This window comes from Ranitomeya imitator, chromosome 5, assembly GCF_032444005.1.
Source record: "Ranitomeya imitator isolate aRanImi1 chromosome 5, aRanImi1.pri, whole genome shotgun sequence".
Taxonomy (NCBI): domain Eukaryota; kingdom Metazoa; phylum Chordata; class Amphibia; order Anura; family Dendrobatidae; genus Ranitomeya; species Ranitomeya imitator.
Genome location: NC_091286.1, coordinates 125,924,050 through 125,941,198, shown reverse-complemented (window position 1 = coordinate 125,941,198; position 17,149 = coordinate 125,924,050). Strand labels below are relative to the sequence as shown.

General features: G+C 46.8%; 1 protein-coding gene across 2 annotated transcripts in view; it reads left to right on the top strand.

Annotated features, from left to right (window-relative positions):
* Positions 1 to 17,149, top strand: part of STX11 (syntaxin 11) — an 86,144-nt gene that overhangs the window by 51,690 nt on the left and 17,305 nt on the right. Inside the window, exon 1 of one of the 2 annotated variants that reach the window (XM_069769125.1) lies at positions 7,717 to 7,889. The exons of the other annotated variant lie outside the window; for it this stretch is intronic. Coding sequence (XP_069625226.1) covers positions 7,850 to 7,889 — 40 coding nt within the window. The 5' untranslated portion in view covers positions 7,717 to 7,849. Of the gene's footprint in view, positions 1 to 7,716; positions 7,890 to 17,149 lie in introns of those variants that run through there. 2 annotated transcript variants of the gene reach the window in all.

Sequence of the window (17,149 nt, the reverse complement as noted above, 5' to 3'; positions counted from 1 at the left end):
TTTTGTTTCCAAAATTGTGCTGATGTAAAGTAGACATGTGGGAAATGTTATTTATTAACTATTTTGTGTCACATAACTCTCTGGTTTAACAGAATAAAAATTCAAAATGTGAAAATTGCAAAATTTTCTAAATTTTCGCCAAATTTCTGTTTTTATCACAAATATACACAGAATTTATTGACCTAAATTTACCACTAACATGAAGCCCAATATGTCACGAAAAAACAGTCTCAGAATCGCTAGGATCCGTTGAAGCGTTCCCGAGTTATTACCTCATAAAGGGACACTGGTCAGAATTGCAAAAAATGGCAAGGTCTTTAAGGTCAAAATAGGCTGGGTCATGAAGGGGTTAATTAACGGAGTGAAGGGGGCGACTGTTCCTTTCAAGGTTCCGATCTCCCCCGAACCATCAACAGGCGAGCACGGCGAGTATTCCTCCCCGTACCCTCTCCTGCGAAGTGGGAAGCCATGCCTGAGCTCACTTCAGGGGCGACGGTTCCTTCGAGTCCCGATCTCCCCACACCAGCAGCAGGCGACCACATGGAGTGTCCTCTCCATGTATCCTCTCCTGGAGCCAGGCCTAATGCCGGACAACTGGCCCTGTCCACTCGGACTGAACTCCGTGGCTGTACAGAGGCCCCTCTCTATGGCGTCCGAGCAGCCCCCACTGTCCCACCACTGTGAAAGCGGATGGCACAAGGAGGCGGACGGTTCCTCTCCACCTCCCTAACAAAGGGATGATGGATTGAGGCTTATCCCTGCACCGTCCACGCTGCACAGAACAGCGCTGAAACCCACATCCGCGGCGGCTCCATGCCGGGACGCGCTCCAATGGTGAGTGGATCCATCTTCAGTGGGATATCCACATGCTGACAGGCAGCCTCAGCCACTTCCCTGTTGCCCACCTCTCTGAGGTAACGCTCTGGATGGCTGCAAAAATTTAGTCCCCGGCTTCGGCCGATTTGTAGGCTGTATCCTGGAAGTCTTGCCTGGAACGACCCACTGGTGACGTCCGCCGGCTACAGAAATTTAGGCCCCGGCTTGGGCCTATTCAACATCGTGTCTGTGGCTCCGCCCCCCAAATTGGCGCTTCTCGCTCTCTGCGAGATTTTATCAACTCTGCAGCTCCCGGTGGCCATCTTGGTCCACCCGGCCAGCTCACACTGGGGTGACAGTATTTTTGCATTAAAGGGGCACATCGACTCTACATCAGTACCCGGGTAAGGAAGTACCTGGTCTTAAAGGCGCATGACCAGTATTTCCTGGTCTTAAAAGCACATGACCAGAATTCCCTGGTCTTAAAGGCATATGGCCAGTATTCCCAGTCTTAAAGGAGCATGACCAGTATTCTCTGGTCTTAAAGGTGCTTGACTTGTATTTTCTGGTCTTAAAGGTGCATGACCGGTATTCTCTGGTCTTAAAGGTGCATGACCGGTATTCTCTGGTCTTAAAGGTGCATGACCGGTATTCCCTGGTCTTAAAGGTGCATGACCGGTATTCCCTGGTCTTAAAGGTGCATGACCAGTATTCCCTGGTCTTAAAGGTGCATGACCAGAATTCCCTGGTCTTAAAGGCATATGGCCAGTATTCCCAGTCTTAAAGGAGCATGACCAGGATTCCCTGGTCTTAAAGGTGCATGACCAGTATTCTCTGGTCTTAAAGGTGCATGACCAGTATTCGCTGGTCTTAAAGGTGCATGACCGGTATTCTCTGGTCTTAAAGGTGCATGACCGGTATTCCCTGGTCTTAAAGGTGCATGACCGGTATTCCCTGGTCTTAAAGGTGCATGACCGGTATTCGCTGGTCTTAAAGGTGCATGACCGGTATTCCCTGGTCTTAAAGGTGCATGACCGGTATTCCCTGGTCTTAAAGGTGCATGACCGGTATTCCCTGGTCTTAAAGGTGCATGACCGGTATTCCCTGGTCTTAAAGGTGCTTGACCAATATTCTCTGGTCTTAAAGGTGCATGACCAGTATTCTCTGGTCTTAAAGGCGCATGACCAGTATTCTCTGGTCTTAAAGGCGCATGACCAGTATTCTCTGTTCTTAAAGGCGCATGACCAGTATTCCCTGGTCTTAAAGGCGTATTTCCTGGTCTTAAAGGCGCATGACCAGTATTCTCTGTTCTTAAAGGCGCATGACCAGTATTCCCTGGTCTTAAAGGCGTATTACCAGTATTTCCTGGTCTTAAAGGGGCATGACCAGTATTCCCTGGTCTTAAAGGTGCTTGATCAGTCCGAGGAGCCCTCCGCCGCCGACCCCAGCTTTATCCTCTAGTTCCCCTCAGTGGACTTCTTCACTGACTAATCCATGGTTCTCTGACCAAGAGATTGAATCCCTCTGTGTACCCTCTGTGTTTGGAGTGCTCGCAGCACCAATATACATGGTCCCTATCCTACATGGGAGCCGTCGGCTAGCAGGGGCCGCAAGTATTCTAGAAACGTGCAGGCGTCTAGAAACATACAGGCATCTAGAAAACGGAAGTTTTTCGTTTCCTGCTCCCTCACCAATGATTTGATGACAACAAGGCTCTGAATATGGATTGGATATTGCCTGAGCTTGCCTGAGCTTCAGAGACTAAACTCCCTCGAGAGCATTTGCCATTCAATTCGGATAAGCGATTCACTGGACAGAAGCCTCTATGTGGGATGCCATGCCTGGCCTGTTTTTTAAGGGCGACGGGTCCTTTAAAGGGCACCGATCTCCCCACACCATCAACAGACGAGCACACGGAGTGTCGTCTCCATGTTTCCTCTTCTGCATCCAGGCCTAACGCCAGACAACCTGTCCTGTCCACCTGAAGACCTGAACTCTGTGGACATATAGAGGCACCCCTTTTTGGCGTACGAGCTCCCCCCTCTGCATCACCACTATTTAGTGGATGATGCAAGAAGGCGGACAATTCCTCTCCACTTCCCTGTTAAGAGGTTGGTGGATCGAGGGTTCCTAATTTTTATCTCTGCACCGTGAAAAGAGGAGATGGCAAGAGACTATGACCTGCTGGATGCAGCCGCACATTCTGCCATGGGGCAGATTAACCGGGTAGAATCTCCTGTGGTATACCTACCAGTATCCCTACCTGATGGGTCATCAATTAAAAATACCACGGACTGTCAGATAGCAAATCTGGTTCGTTCCGTCTTGCGGCTTCGGGTCCAGCGCTCTATCCTCCCTAGCGGCCGCATGGATTGCTAGAGCAATGGTCTCCTGGCTGGAGACCTTAACTACCTTGATTCACACCAGCAACAACTGGCCAATCAAATCCTTTGAGCGGGAGACTGACAAAGGATTGTAAAAGGATTGTCCAGCACAGTCTAGATCTAAGGGATCTTGGTTCCAAACAGGGGAACGAAAAGTAAGATCGACCCTGGACCTCAAACTTCTAACAACCTTTGACATGGTCCTCCTTCTTTGGATGGAGTTCCTCCGCTCAGCCATTACTTCAACAGAAAAAGGTGCAGTTTCCGGCATCCATCGACATTCGGGTTGCTTGCCCTCTGCAAAAATTCCTTCGCCTTTCCATGTTTCTCTTGCACTCTAGAGGCGTGCTCATTCTGCCCTGTTTGGTCTGTCTAGCCGCCCTTCCAGGACTACGCTGAGTCATCTATATCTCTTGCGATACCTTCTCTCCTGGGCTGGCAGCTACACTTAGACAAGTTCTCCTCATTTCCAGCCCAGCAGATATCCTTTTTGAGGATGATCCTGCACACTTCTAGAAGGATGGTAATTCTTCCTCGAGACAAGGTCATGGCCCTTCAACAGGGAGCTCGCGCAAGGAGAGTTCTGAGGACTTGATTACTCACCCCCTCATTTCATTCGATTTGCTAAGAGAGTTCTGAGGAAAAATGGTGACGACAATGGAAGCGGTTTCCTTCGCTCCGCTCGTTTTCAGCAAGTCAAACAGACTTTCAGACAATAGTCTCTGAGCTCCTTCTTCATCCAGGGCCTTTCTCCCGGTTCAATGGTTATTAGTAACTACCAATGCCAGTCTTCTTCTCCCCATCATTGTTCTGGAGATCCGAACGGTAGTCTTACAGCAGGTCCACTGCCTTCTGGCGGGTCACCCTATCCGAATTCAATTGGATAATGCCACGGCGGTGCCTTACGTCAGTCATCTAGCTGGTACCCACGGTCAGGCGCCATGACCGAGGTACCTCACTTTCTCTGATGGGCCGAAGTCTATTATTCGGTGATCTCTGCAGTGTATATCTCAGAAGTAGAACTCTGAACGGCAAACAAATTCAGCCGTCAGGGTTCCACCTCTAGTCAGTGGGAACTTCTCCCCGAAGTCTTCCATCAGATCTGTCCTTACTGGAGCTCTCCAGTTGTAGGTGGGATTACATCCAGACTGAAGGCTAATGTACTCAAGTTCGTGGTTCGGCCTCGAGATCCAAGAGCCATCACTTTCAATGCTCTGGTTCTGCCGTGGTACCAGTTTCCATAACTCCCCTTCCACTGCTTCCGAAAGCCTTTCGGAAGCAGAAAGGGTCCCCAGTGTTCCTCAGAGATCTGCACTGACCACGTCCGTTTTTTGTTTGCGGAGCTAGTATCTTCTCGCCTTATCGCAGCACAACTGCAAGTAGGGACTTTCTCACAGGGAGTTTTCACACGTAGTTCTTCCCTATCGCATACCGTTAGATCATTGGGACCTTATTATTCCTAGGAGCCTTACAGTAGGCTCCTTTTTCATCCGGGCAGACTTTACTATCAGGGAAAGTCATCCCATTCTCCTCTGCGATATTCTCACTCTGACGAGTCTTCGGAGCTAGCTTCTCTGCTCTTTCAGATTTTTTTCCCTTATTACCTTCGAGGCAAGGTTGTCCTCAGGCCATCTCCATCCCTTGTTACCAAGGTGGTACTGTATTACCACTGTTATGAGGGCATAGTTCTTCCCTCATCTCTTTTGGCTCCAGTCCACAAAATGGAATAAGATCCCCCATATTCTGGACGAAGTGAGTGCTCTGAGTAGGTACGTCTTGAGGACGGCGTCCTTCTGAAGGTTGGACATTTTATTTGGGCTTCCTGACGGTAGAGGAAGGCTTCCTGACTTTTTCAGGAAGGGTTTAGCCGTTTCATCGACCATGATAACATGGTGAATTCTTTTCACCATCCAGGAGTCCTTCCGTGCTAGATGTCAGCCTATCTCCCTGTCTATCAAGGGTTCTAGGCACCAGGCGTCAGCAAGGCACGCCTGCAAGCTTGCGGATTCGTCCAATCCGCATGCATTCTTGAAGCACTATAATTCTCACACTTCCACAGATGTGAGTCTGGGCAGGCGGACTCTGCAGGCCGCGGTGGCGCACTTGTAAGTAGCGGTTACACAGGGCCTGATCTATTGTTGTCCCCACCCAGGGACTGCTTTGGGACGTCCCACAGTCTGTGTCCCCCAATGAGGCGAAGGAGAAATAGGGATTTTTGTGTACTCACCGTAAAATCCTTTTCTCCGAGCCATTCATTGGGGGACACAGCTCCCACCCTGTTATTAGCTTATGATTGTTTTTTTATAATCTGACATGCTATACTCTCATATATAATATGACATGCTATACGCTCATATATTGTTATTGATCTCCTACTGCTTTTGCACCGAACTGGTTAGCTGAGAGCCAGCAGGAGGGTGTATACTGCAGGGGAGGAGCTAACTTTTTTTGTATCACTTAGTGTCAGCCTCCTATTGGCAGCAGCATACACCCACGGTCTGTGTCCCCCAATGAATGGCTCGGAGAAAAGGATTTTACGGTGAGTACACAAAAATCCCTATTTTTTTTCTAACAAAGAAAAATGGTCAAAATGAAAAAAACAGTGCTTTCAGACCTCAAATAATGCAAAGAAAACAAGTTCATAATCATTTAGAAACAACAATACTAATGTTTTAACTCGGGAAGAGTTCAGAAATCAATATTTTGTGGAATAACCATGATTGTTAATCACAGCTTTCATGCGTCTTGGCATGCTTTCCACCAGTCTTTCACACTGCTTCTGGCGCGAAAAATGTAAGCAGTTCTTCTTTGTTTGATGGCTTGTGACTATCCATCATCTTCTTGATTACATTCCAGAGGTTTTCAATGGGGTTCAGGTCTGGAGATTGGGCTGCCCATGACAGGGTTTTGATGTGGTGGTCTCTTAATTTTTGCCAGAGCTGTATATAGGGGGCAGGTCAGTGAGTGAACATGGTAAAAAAAAAAAAAAAAAAATTGTGAAATTATACTTTTTGGGGAATTTCAATGCACTTGGAATTTTTTCCCTGCTTTCCAGTGCATTACATGATAAAATGAATGGTGTCATTCAAAATTAGAACTCATACGACTATATTGAAGGAAAAATAAAAAAAAGTTACGGTTCTTGGGAAAAAGGGGAGGAAAAATCAAACAAAAAACCCCCCAGAAAATTGCAAGCTCATGAAGTGGTGAAACAGATGCCATCATAGTCTATGGGCAATGGACATCACTACAAAGTATACATCACAGTCTAACATATGCATTAACCCCTTAACAGCCACAGATACGCATTAAAAGAGTGGCCGTTAAGGGGGTCTTATTCCTTCATTGCCATTTTGAAACGGTGATCGGGAGTAAGGGTATAGCGCCCCCCAACGTCAGAAATTCTACAGGGTTTCAGCTACTGGGGGTAGCTCTATCATGATATACATGTCAGAGGAGAGAGAAATGGGCTCCCTAAAACATCCCCCCCCCTGTCATGTCCCTCCAGCTCTGTCCCTGGCCCTCTACCAAAACTTACTGGGGGAAAAAATGTGTCATCCCCTTTTGTCAGATTACACTTTCATTTTTAGTTCTTTCATACCTTGCCATTAGGGTTGGGGATAGGGTATTTTCAAAAGTTAAAAAAAATCATTAGTGTTGAGCGCAAGTACTCCTACTGAAACTTGCATCGGGGTAGCCAGAACAGCAGAAACCCCTCATATATTACCTCATTTTACAAACTACACCCCAATTAATTCATCTAGGGGTGCAGTGATCCTACTGACACCAAATGTGTCTCACAAATATTTATGCTATTGGGTGGTAAAGAAAAAATATTTACATTTTTACCACTAACGTGTTGTTTTGGCCTCAAATTTTTATTTTTTCTAAGGCCTAATAGGAAAAAATGGACCATAGTTTCTTGTAACAAAAAAAAAAAAAAATTCCTGAATGCGCAAATACCCGACATATCAACGCTTTTATTTTTTTAAAGCGCAGAAAAAGTAAAAAAAAAAAATTAAAAAAAAAACATTCCTTGTCCCCACTCACAATGAGTGACTGCAAACAGGAGCAGAGTTGAGTCAATCTGGCAAAGGTGGCACAGTGAAGTGATTTCATTGCGACACTTGACGTGCGCTTTGCACTTCTGATGGTCAAATGCCAAACTGATGGACTCGCCAAAGTTAACTTGTCAACTGTATCTATGTCATGAGGATGCGGATAGGTGAAAGCCGTGTCTGCCTTTCTGGGGATCAGGGTGGACCACCCTCTGGTCCGAACCTCTCTTCCCGATTGTTACATCTCAGTTTCCACAATTTTATCTGGATGAAATAAGCTGTTCATATCTCTCCATGACAGAATCTGACCGGCCGACACTCTTTTTAATAATTTGAAGAAAAAACAGAAGTGTTTGCTATTTCTGCTTTTATCAAACATCCTCTTTTTTCCTTTTTGGCAACTTGACTCATTTGATTGGTTTCGCAAAAGAAGCAAGAACAAGCTGTCTCTTCAGTATCCAGCCACCAGCGGTGTCTGCACAGTCAGACACTTTAAAAGCTCAATGGGCTTATAGCTGCATCACATTCAGATATTTAATTTAGAATTTATTATTTTATTTCAGTCTCTGGTGTTAATTTTAATTTAGTAAGATGATGGAGGATTCAAGAACCGAACAGGCTGAGAATCCAGGTCAGTTTTTGTCTCGTCTGTAGAGAGAGATGATATGAATGTTGCCGTAAACCCCTCAAACATTGTAACCTGGTGTTTAATACTCTTCTTTGTTGCATATGCTTTCTGTTACATTAACAGAATGAAAACTGAAATGGCACTCTAGGCATTACCTCTAAATATAGCAAAGTCCTGCAGATCCACTATTGACCCTTTTCTAATGATGGTAAATTGTAATGGAGCAGAACAGCTGCAACATATGCGAGGACTGCTTGTTTGTTGGGGAATCCACATGTGTTGAGGCTGTCTAATAGCCACAAATCATGCAGCCACGGGAACATACTATTCGAGCACACTCAAGATGCCTGGATAACACCCGAGCATGCTCGGATAACACCCGAGCATGCTCTGATAACACGTCATCGCTAGAATGTATTCTTCATACATCAGCTTACTATATTGGTAGTCAATGGTGCAATGCCGGACAGGATGAGCGCTGTAAAGAGATGGGGAAGGGTATTAACTAGGAAGAGAGCATGGAGCAAAAAGAGGAACATGTAACATAATATTTAAGGAAAGGTTTTTTTTTTACAAACGTTATAAAAAAATATATATCCATATAATATATTGCTTGAGAAAGGTCCACACTTTGGACTGAAACGTCGCACATGGGCCAATAAAATACTCTTATTTTTTCTACTCGAGTGCTGCCTTCATCTTTCTGGACAATAGCATGAGGTTTGGTATATACCTGGAAGGATTTTTTGCACCCTCTGTCTTCTTTTGGTGCTGCTTTTTGTTTTCTTTTTCTATATAATATACGGTATATTATTTTTGTCAGCCAATAAGGATATTTGGTAAACTTGACTTTGCTTTGAAAATTTGCAATGTGCAACTGATGGAAGGGCTTCTGTGTTCTGAAAGTGTAAAGTTTTTAATTTTTTACAATACTCTTACTTTTTCATGATTTTTTTTGACAGGCAAATATGCCCAAATTGTATTAAGAGGCGAGCATTTCCATACATTTTGTGTGATATCTTGCTATATTTTGCACATCTTCCGTAACTTCTAATGATGGGGAAATTTTAACACGCATTTTTTTTACTGATTGAGGTTCTACAGCATTAACAAATGCTGATTGATATCTATTCACACTTGATAATGACAGTGTACCCAACAGATTTACAAACAATGCCATGGATCGCATGTCTATACAAACCCAGCAGGGATCTAGAGACAAGACTCTGAAGCAGAACCTAAAGGTACCGTCACACTTAGCGACGCTGCAGCGATACCGACAACGATCCGGATCGCTGCAGCGTCGCTGTTTGGTCGCTGGAGAGCTGTCACACAGACCGCTCTCCAGCGACCAACGATCCCGAGGTCCCCGGTAACCAGGGTAAACATCGGGTAACTAAGCGCAGGGCCGCGCTTAGTAACCCGATGTTTACCCTGGTTACCAGCGTAAAAAAACAAACACTACATACTTACATTCAGCTGTCTGTCCCTTGCCATCTGGTTCCTGCAGTGACTGCTGGCCGTAAAGTGAAAGTGAAAGCACAGCACAGCGGTGAGTCACACAGCGGTGACTCACCGCTGTGACTGTGCTCTGCTTTCACTTTACGGCCAGCAGTCAGTGCAGGAACCAGACGGCAAGGGACAGACAGCTGAATGTAAGTATGTACTGTTTGTTTTTTTACGCTGGTAACCAGGGTAAACATCGGGTTACTAAGCGCGGCCCTGCGCTTAGTTACCCGATGTTTACCCTGGTTACCAGTGAAGACATCGCTGAATCGGTGTCATACACGCCGATTCAGCGATGTCTACGGGGAGTCCAGCGACGAAATAAAGTTCTGGACTTTCTTCCCCGACCAGCGATCTCCCAGCAGGGGCCTGATCGCTGCTGCCTGTCACACTGGACGATATCGCTAGCGAGGACGCTGCAACGTCACGGATCGCTAGCGATATCGTCTAGTGTGACAGTACCTTAAAGCCCCCGTCACACAAAGCAAGATCGTTAGCGAGATCGCTGCTGAGTCACAAGTTTTGTGACGCAACAGCGACCTCAGTAGCGATCTCGCTATGTGTGACACATAGCAGCGACCAGGCCCCTGTTGTGAGATCGCTGCTCGTGTCGGAATGGCCTGGACCTTTTTTTGATCGTTGAGGTCCCGCTGGGTAGCACACATCGCTGTGTTTGACACCTTACCAACGACCTCATGACAGGACGTCCCTCATTGAGGTCTGTTAATCCTCATGAAATAGCTGCCATGTGACATCGTTGTACAGGTCGCTACAGGTCGCCGCATCGCTGCTGCGTTGTTGGGGAGATCTCACTGTTTGACATCTCACCAGCGACCACATAGCGACGCAGCAACAATCCCTGACAGGTCGTATCATTGTCGGGATCGCTTTAGCGTCGCTAAGTGTGACGGGGCCTTAAAGGTACTGTTACACTAAACGACTTACCAACGATCACGACCAGCGATACGACCTGGCCGTGATCGTTGGTAAGTTGTTGTGTGGTCGCTGGGGAGCTGTCACACAGACAGCTCTCTCCAGCGACCAACGATCAGGGGAATGACTTCGGCATCGTTGAAACTGTCTTCAACGATGCCGAAGTCCCCGGGTAACCAGGATAAACATCGGGTTACTAAGTGCAGGGCCGCGCTTAATAACCGGATATTTACCCTGGTTACCATTGTAAAAGTAAAAAAAAAACAAAAAACACTACATACTCACATTCCGATGTCTGTCACGTCCCCCGCCGTCAGCTTCCCTGCACTGACTGTGTCAGCACCGGCCGTAAAGCAGAGCACAGCGGTGAACACATCGCTGGATCGGTGTCAAACACGCCGATCCAGCGATGACAGCGGGTGATCAGCGACCTAAAAAAGGTCCTGATCATTCTCCAACGACCAACGATCTCCCAGCAGGGGCCTGATCGTTGGTCGCTGTCACACATAACGAGATCGTTAGCGGGATCGTTGCTACGTCACAAAAAGCGTGACGTTGCAACGATATCGTTAACGAAATCATTATGTGTGAAGGTACCTTTAGGGACAGAAATCTTTTGTGCTAAATGTATTTTTTATTTTTTTTCTAAACTCGGATGGATAAATTTTAAGTCATTAAAGTAAATTTTAGCTATCAAAATGGAAAATAATATAAGATGTTACAATGGAAGACATTTAAAGTTTCTAGACTTTTTTTTGCAATTATTAGGGTATGGGTATAAGACTTTTTGGGGGGTTCATTTTTAAAAATGTCTGAAATCAATTAAAAAAGTTTGATTTTTCATCGCTATCGTAAAACCATTTTGCTGTTCATATGTATATTCTTTGAGTTGTGTGTGTGCTGCCTCAGGTTTAAAAAAAAATGCTTGATTGGGGGTGGGGAACAAATGTCACATTTTAATAGTGGCTCTTGATGTAATTCACTCCAAAACTCTTCCAAAATTGCTTCAGGAAACACACAAACTCCCCAAAGAAGGAACATTTCCTGAATTGGTTTCCATTTGAAAAATTCATAGTTTTTGACCACATTTGTTTAGGCTATGCGCACAAGAAGTTTTTTTTCTAAAAGCGTATTCCGGCTGGAAAAAAAACACAAAACATTAACAAGAATTAACATAAGCATTTCTACTGTATGTAAAAGCTATGCATTTGTTCAGGTTGTGGAACATCTATTAACCGCTTCAGGTTTCAAAAAGCGCCAAACGGGTAACGGAGCTTTCACATTGTATTTAGGCACCCATTCAGTGGCCCCATCGGGGCTTACATGCAACCCCCCCCCCCCTCCGCAAAATGGGATTTGGACGTATGCGCCGATGGGGCATAGACAGACTATAATTGTGCTAGCAGAGCGAATGTGCTCTCTGACATACATAATTTTTGAGCGTATGCGTCTACTGGAGGCGGACACTCAGATGTAGTAGACTACGTCTGGGTGTCTGCCCCAGTAGGAGTATGCTTCCAAAAATTATGCACGGCAGAGTGCACGTTCGCTCTATGAGCACCATTATAGTCTATGTCCCCGTAGCGCATATGTCCGAACCCCATTTTGTGGGGGTGGGGGGTTAAGATGTAAGCCCCGATGGGGCTACTGAACGGGTGTCTCAGCGCAATGTGAAAGCATCCAAAAGGAAGTGACCTGTTCATTCTACTGACATTTTCTGCTCAGAAGACGCTCTGTACTTTTTTGTAGGCATGGGAAAGTCAATAGGAAAACTCTAAAGGTGCTCGGAAGACTAGGCTTTTTTTATGGTTTAGTCATAGTTCTTTTGGTTAACAAATAACTGTTAGTGTTTTTTTTCATTACTCAATGGCATAAAAAAGACTGCAAAATGACAGTAAAAAAAGTTCTAAAACCATTGGAAAACCCCCCCAAAAAACGCCGGTGGCTAAAACCGTCTGAGAAACGCTCAGGAAACAAAACCAAAGACTCTTCAGTAAAAAGAAAATCCCAGAGTTTCCAGACGCATCTTCTGCTTGAAAAACTTGCGTTTGAAAGACGTTATGTGCACATAGCCTTGAGGTATGCTTACACAGTTTTTCGTGTGGAATTTGGAGTGGATTCTGCTTGCTCATACAGTGAGATTTTATTTTTAAAGGGGCTGAAACATTAACATTGCACAAATAGTAACGTTACTTGTTTGATGCGAATTATTTGTGAAATTTGCACCAAACAATATATTGATGTAAAAAAACATTCTACAACAATTGTATTAAAAATTGCATATAAAAGTCATATTCTATTGTGAATTTCTCTGGAAACTGATGTTGGATTTTTCCAGCTAATACTAAATTCCCAGTGTGAAAACACAGCGGAATGTGTGCAGCATATTTGCTTGTGGAAATTCCACTGTGTTTTGCAGGGCCAGCAGAGTGCATGATATTTTAAGAAATGCCATGCAAATGCTGTCTGCAAAAGTATCCACAGTGTAAACTGACAGGGGCTGTGGGTTTGAGATCCACAGCATGTAAACTTGTGCTGTATGTATAGGCGAGTTCCACCCTTTGCAAAGCAACTAGTGAAATATGCAGCTTTCTCAATGATTTTTCGCAGTGGTATATACCAATGTTGGTATCACTGAGGATCTCCTCAGCTGGAGGCCTGCTGTAAATAAGTACCGTGGGAACGTAGCTTAAAAAAACAAAGCCTAGTTATGAGAGTATGCCTGTTCTTGCTAAGAAAATGAGTGTTGGAACTCATTTTCTTAGCCTCAGATATAAACCATGTGACTATATTTTGTCTTTTTTTTTTTCTTCATTTTATTACAGCCTTTACATGAAAGCTGCTGTGGCCAAATAGTATAGGAAACTACATGCAAGACATGATGACATTTTTTCCACAGGCAACTATAGAAAAAAAAATCCATATTCAACATGTAACAAAATAATTTTAAAAAGCCACAAAACTGTCATGGGTGTGTCCAGGGCCGTATTTAGAGTTTTTGCTGCCCTAGGCACTTTTCGTACTGCCTCCCCCATTGGTGACTATGACTAATGCAGACACTGTCAGCAGTGTCTTCGGCTACTTTCACATCAGCGATTTTTACCATTCGCGGCAGATCGGGCAGTTTTTCTGCATCTGCCATGTAACGCATCACTTACGGCAACACTGCATTCGGCCTCATTCATTCCCTGTGGGACTTGCAGACATGTGCCGCACTTGCAGTTTTGCCGCGATCAGGTAAATGCGGGACTTGCAGCAACGGAAAAAAAATGCTGCTAGCAGTGTTTTTTTGTCTCATCTTAAAGGGAACCTGTCACCCTGATAAAAATACTGTTAAATAGGGCCTGAGCTGTGCGTTACAATAGTGTATTTTGTGTACCCCGAACTCGGCTTCAGGAAAATGGCCGCCGCGATCTCCATCTGCGCACGCGCGGCATCCTGCAGCCATCTTCCTGAAGCCCCGGGCAGCAGAGGACTCCATCTGCGCACGCGCGGCCTCAGGAAGATGGCCGCCTCCACCGATCACCAGGGAAATAGAGACGATCGCACGTTTTTTCTTCACCTGCGCAGTGGATTCAGCAGTTGGGCATGCGCAAACCACTACGTCACCAACGGAAAGATATGCAAGATCTGGGGGAAGAAACAGCGATGTCACCACGCCCATATGACCAGACCAGCCTGATTGACAGGCGAAAACGGCGACTTTGGTAAGGTATTTCGGCAGCATAGGTAGGGAATCAGGGTATACAAAATACACTATTGTAACGCACAGCTCAGGCCCTATTTAACAGTATTTTTATCTCATACTGAAAAAACGGGGTGACAGGCTTCCGTAAAACCGCAAGTGCTGCACATGTTCGCAAGTCCCATAGGGAATCAGTAAGGGGTCCAAATCTATGTATATGCCCATGTAGCTCTTTCAAAGACAATTCCAGCAATATTTTTACATGTTCAGTCAATTCATCTGAAATCGGTTTGCATACAAATGAGGGAGTAGATCTGTTACTCCAGCTCTATACCCCCTCAGTACCATATTATATAGTATATAACACAGCCACATAGTACATAGCACAGCCACGTAGTATATAGCAGCCACGTAGTATATAACACAGCCCACGCAGTATATAACACAGCCCACGCAGTATATAACACAGCCCACGCAGTATATAACACAGCCCACGCAGTATATAGCAGCCAGGCAGTATATAACACAGCCCACGTAGAATACAACACAGCCCACGTAGTATATAGCAGTGTGGGCACCATATCCCTGTTAAAAAAAGAATTCAAATAAAAAATAGTTATATACTCGCCCCCGGCGTCCACTGAAGCTGTACCGATGCGCGTGATGCTGCCGCCAGATTCCGTTCCCAGTGATGCATTGCAAAATTACCCAGATGACTTAGCGGTCTGCCGCCAGCTTCCGTTCCCAGTGATGCATTGCGAAATTACCCATATGACTTAGCGGTCTAGACCGCTAAGTCATCTGGGTACTTTCGCAATGCATCACTGGGAACGGAAGCTGGTGGCAGCATCGCGCATCGGTGGACGGAGGAAGGTGAGAATAGCACAATTTTTTATTTTTTGCAATTCTTTTTAACATTTTATCTTTTTACTATTGATGCTTCATAGGCAGCATCAATAGTAAAAAGTTGGTCCGGGATGGGGCGACACACTGGCACTGACAGCTCCGCACACACATAGAGCTTCCCACACACACACTGCCCGTGCACGCACACACATACAGCTCTGATGCCCACACACGCACACATACAGCACTGCACAGACACACACATTCATACAGCTCTGCGCGCACACACACACACACAGCTCCGCCGCCCGTGCACGCACACACACACACATACAGCACCGCACAGACACACGCATACATACAGCTCCACGCGCACACACACACACATATAGCTCCGCTGTCCGTGCACGCAGACATACAGCTCTGCTGCCCGCACACACATACAGCTCTGCTGCCTGCACACACATACAGCTCTGCTGCCTGCACACACACACACATACAGCACTGCACAGATACACACATACATACAGCTCCGCGCGCACACACACAGCTCTGCTGCCCGCACACACACACATACAGCACCGCACAGACTCACGCATACATACAGCTCCACGCGCACACACACACACATATAGCTCCGCTGTCCGTGCACGCAGACATACAGCTCTGCTGCCCGCACACACATACAGCTCTGCTGCCTGCACACACATACAGCTCTGCTGCCTGCACACACACACACATACAGCACTGCACAGATACACACATACATACAGCTCCGCGCGCACACACACAGCTCTGCTGCCCGCACACACACACATACAGCACCGCACAGACTCACGCATACATACAGCTCCGCGCGCACACACACACACACAGCTCCGCTGCCCGTGCACGCACACACATACAGCTCTGCTGCCCGTGCACGCACACACATACAGCTCTGCTGCCCGTGCACGCACACACATACAGCTCTGCTGCCCGCACACACACACATACAGCACCGCACAGATACACACATACATACAGCTCTGCTCGCACACACACACAGCTCCGCTGCCCGTGCACGCACACACATACAGCTCTGCTGCCCGTGCATGCACACACATACGGCTCTGCTGCCTGTGCACGCACACACATACGGCTCTGCTGCCCGCACACTCACACATACGGCTCTGCTGCCCGCACACTCACACATACGGCTCTGCTGCCCGCACACTCACACATACGGCTCTGCTACCCGCACACACATACGGCTCTGCTGCCCGCACACACATACGGCTCTGCTGCCCGCACACACATACGGCTCTGCTGCCCGCACACACATACGGCTCTGCTGCCCGCACACACATACGGCTCTGCTGCCCGCACACACATACGGCTCTGCTGCCCGCACACACATACGGCTCTGCTGCCCGCACACACATACGGCTCTGCTGCCCGCACACACATACGGCTCTGCTGCCCGCACACACATACGGCTCTGCTGCCCGCACACACATACGGCTCTGCTGCCCGCACACACATACGGCTCTGCTGCCCGCACACACATACGGCTCTGCTGCCCGCACACACATACGGCTCTGCTGCCCGCACACACACACACACATACATACAGGCACACACACCAGCACTGGCAATGTTTGCTCCTAGGACCCAGATAGAGTGAGTGGGGGTGTATTATACCCCACCCCCACCACTCACTCTCTGGATCCGTCTGCTGGGAGCAAAGATCAAACATTCAAGGGCTGCTATGTTTTCACGGCTCCTCCAGCCTCAGGCACTAGTACAGTCAGAAATGAGGCTGTCGGAATGTAAGCGAAGGGGTGAGGACCGTGAGGTGAGTCACAGACAGAGCCGTGCATTGCAGCAGGCAGCGCGCGGGCAGGAGCTAGTAGGAGGGAGATCATTACAGAGACAGTACACTACTTAGGGTACCGTCACACAGTGCAATTTTCATCGCTACGACGGTACGATCCGTGATGCTCCAGCGTCGTAACAATATCGCTCCAGCGTCGTAGACTGCTGTCACACTTTGCAATCTACGACGCTGGAGCGATAATTTCATGACGTATGTGCGATGTAGAAGCCGTTGGTTACTATGCGCACATCGTATACGATATATGTTACACCATGCGATCATGCCGCCACAGCGGGACACTAGACGACGAAAGAAAGTTTCAAACGATCTGCTACGACGTACGATTCTCAGCGGGGTCCCTGATCGCAGGAGCGTGTCAGACACTGCGATCTCGTAACTATATCGCTCGAACGTCACGAATCGTGCCGTCGTAGC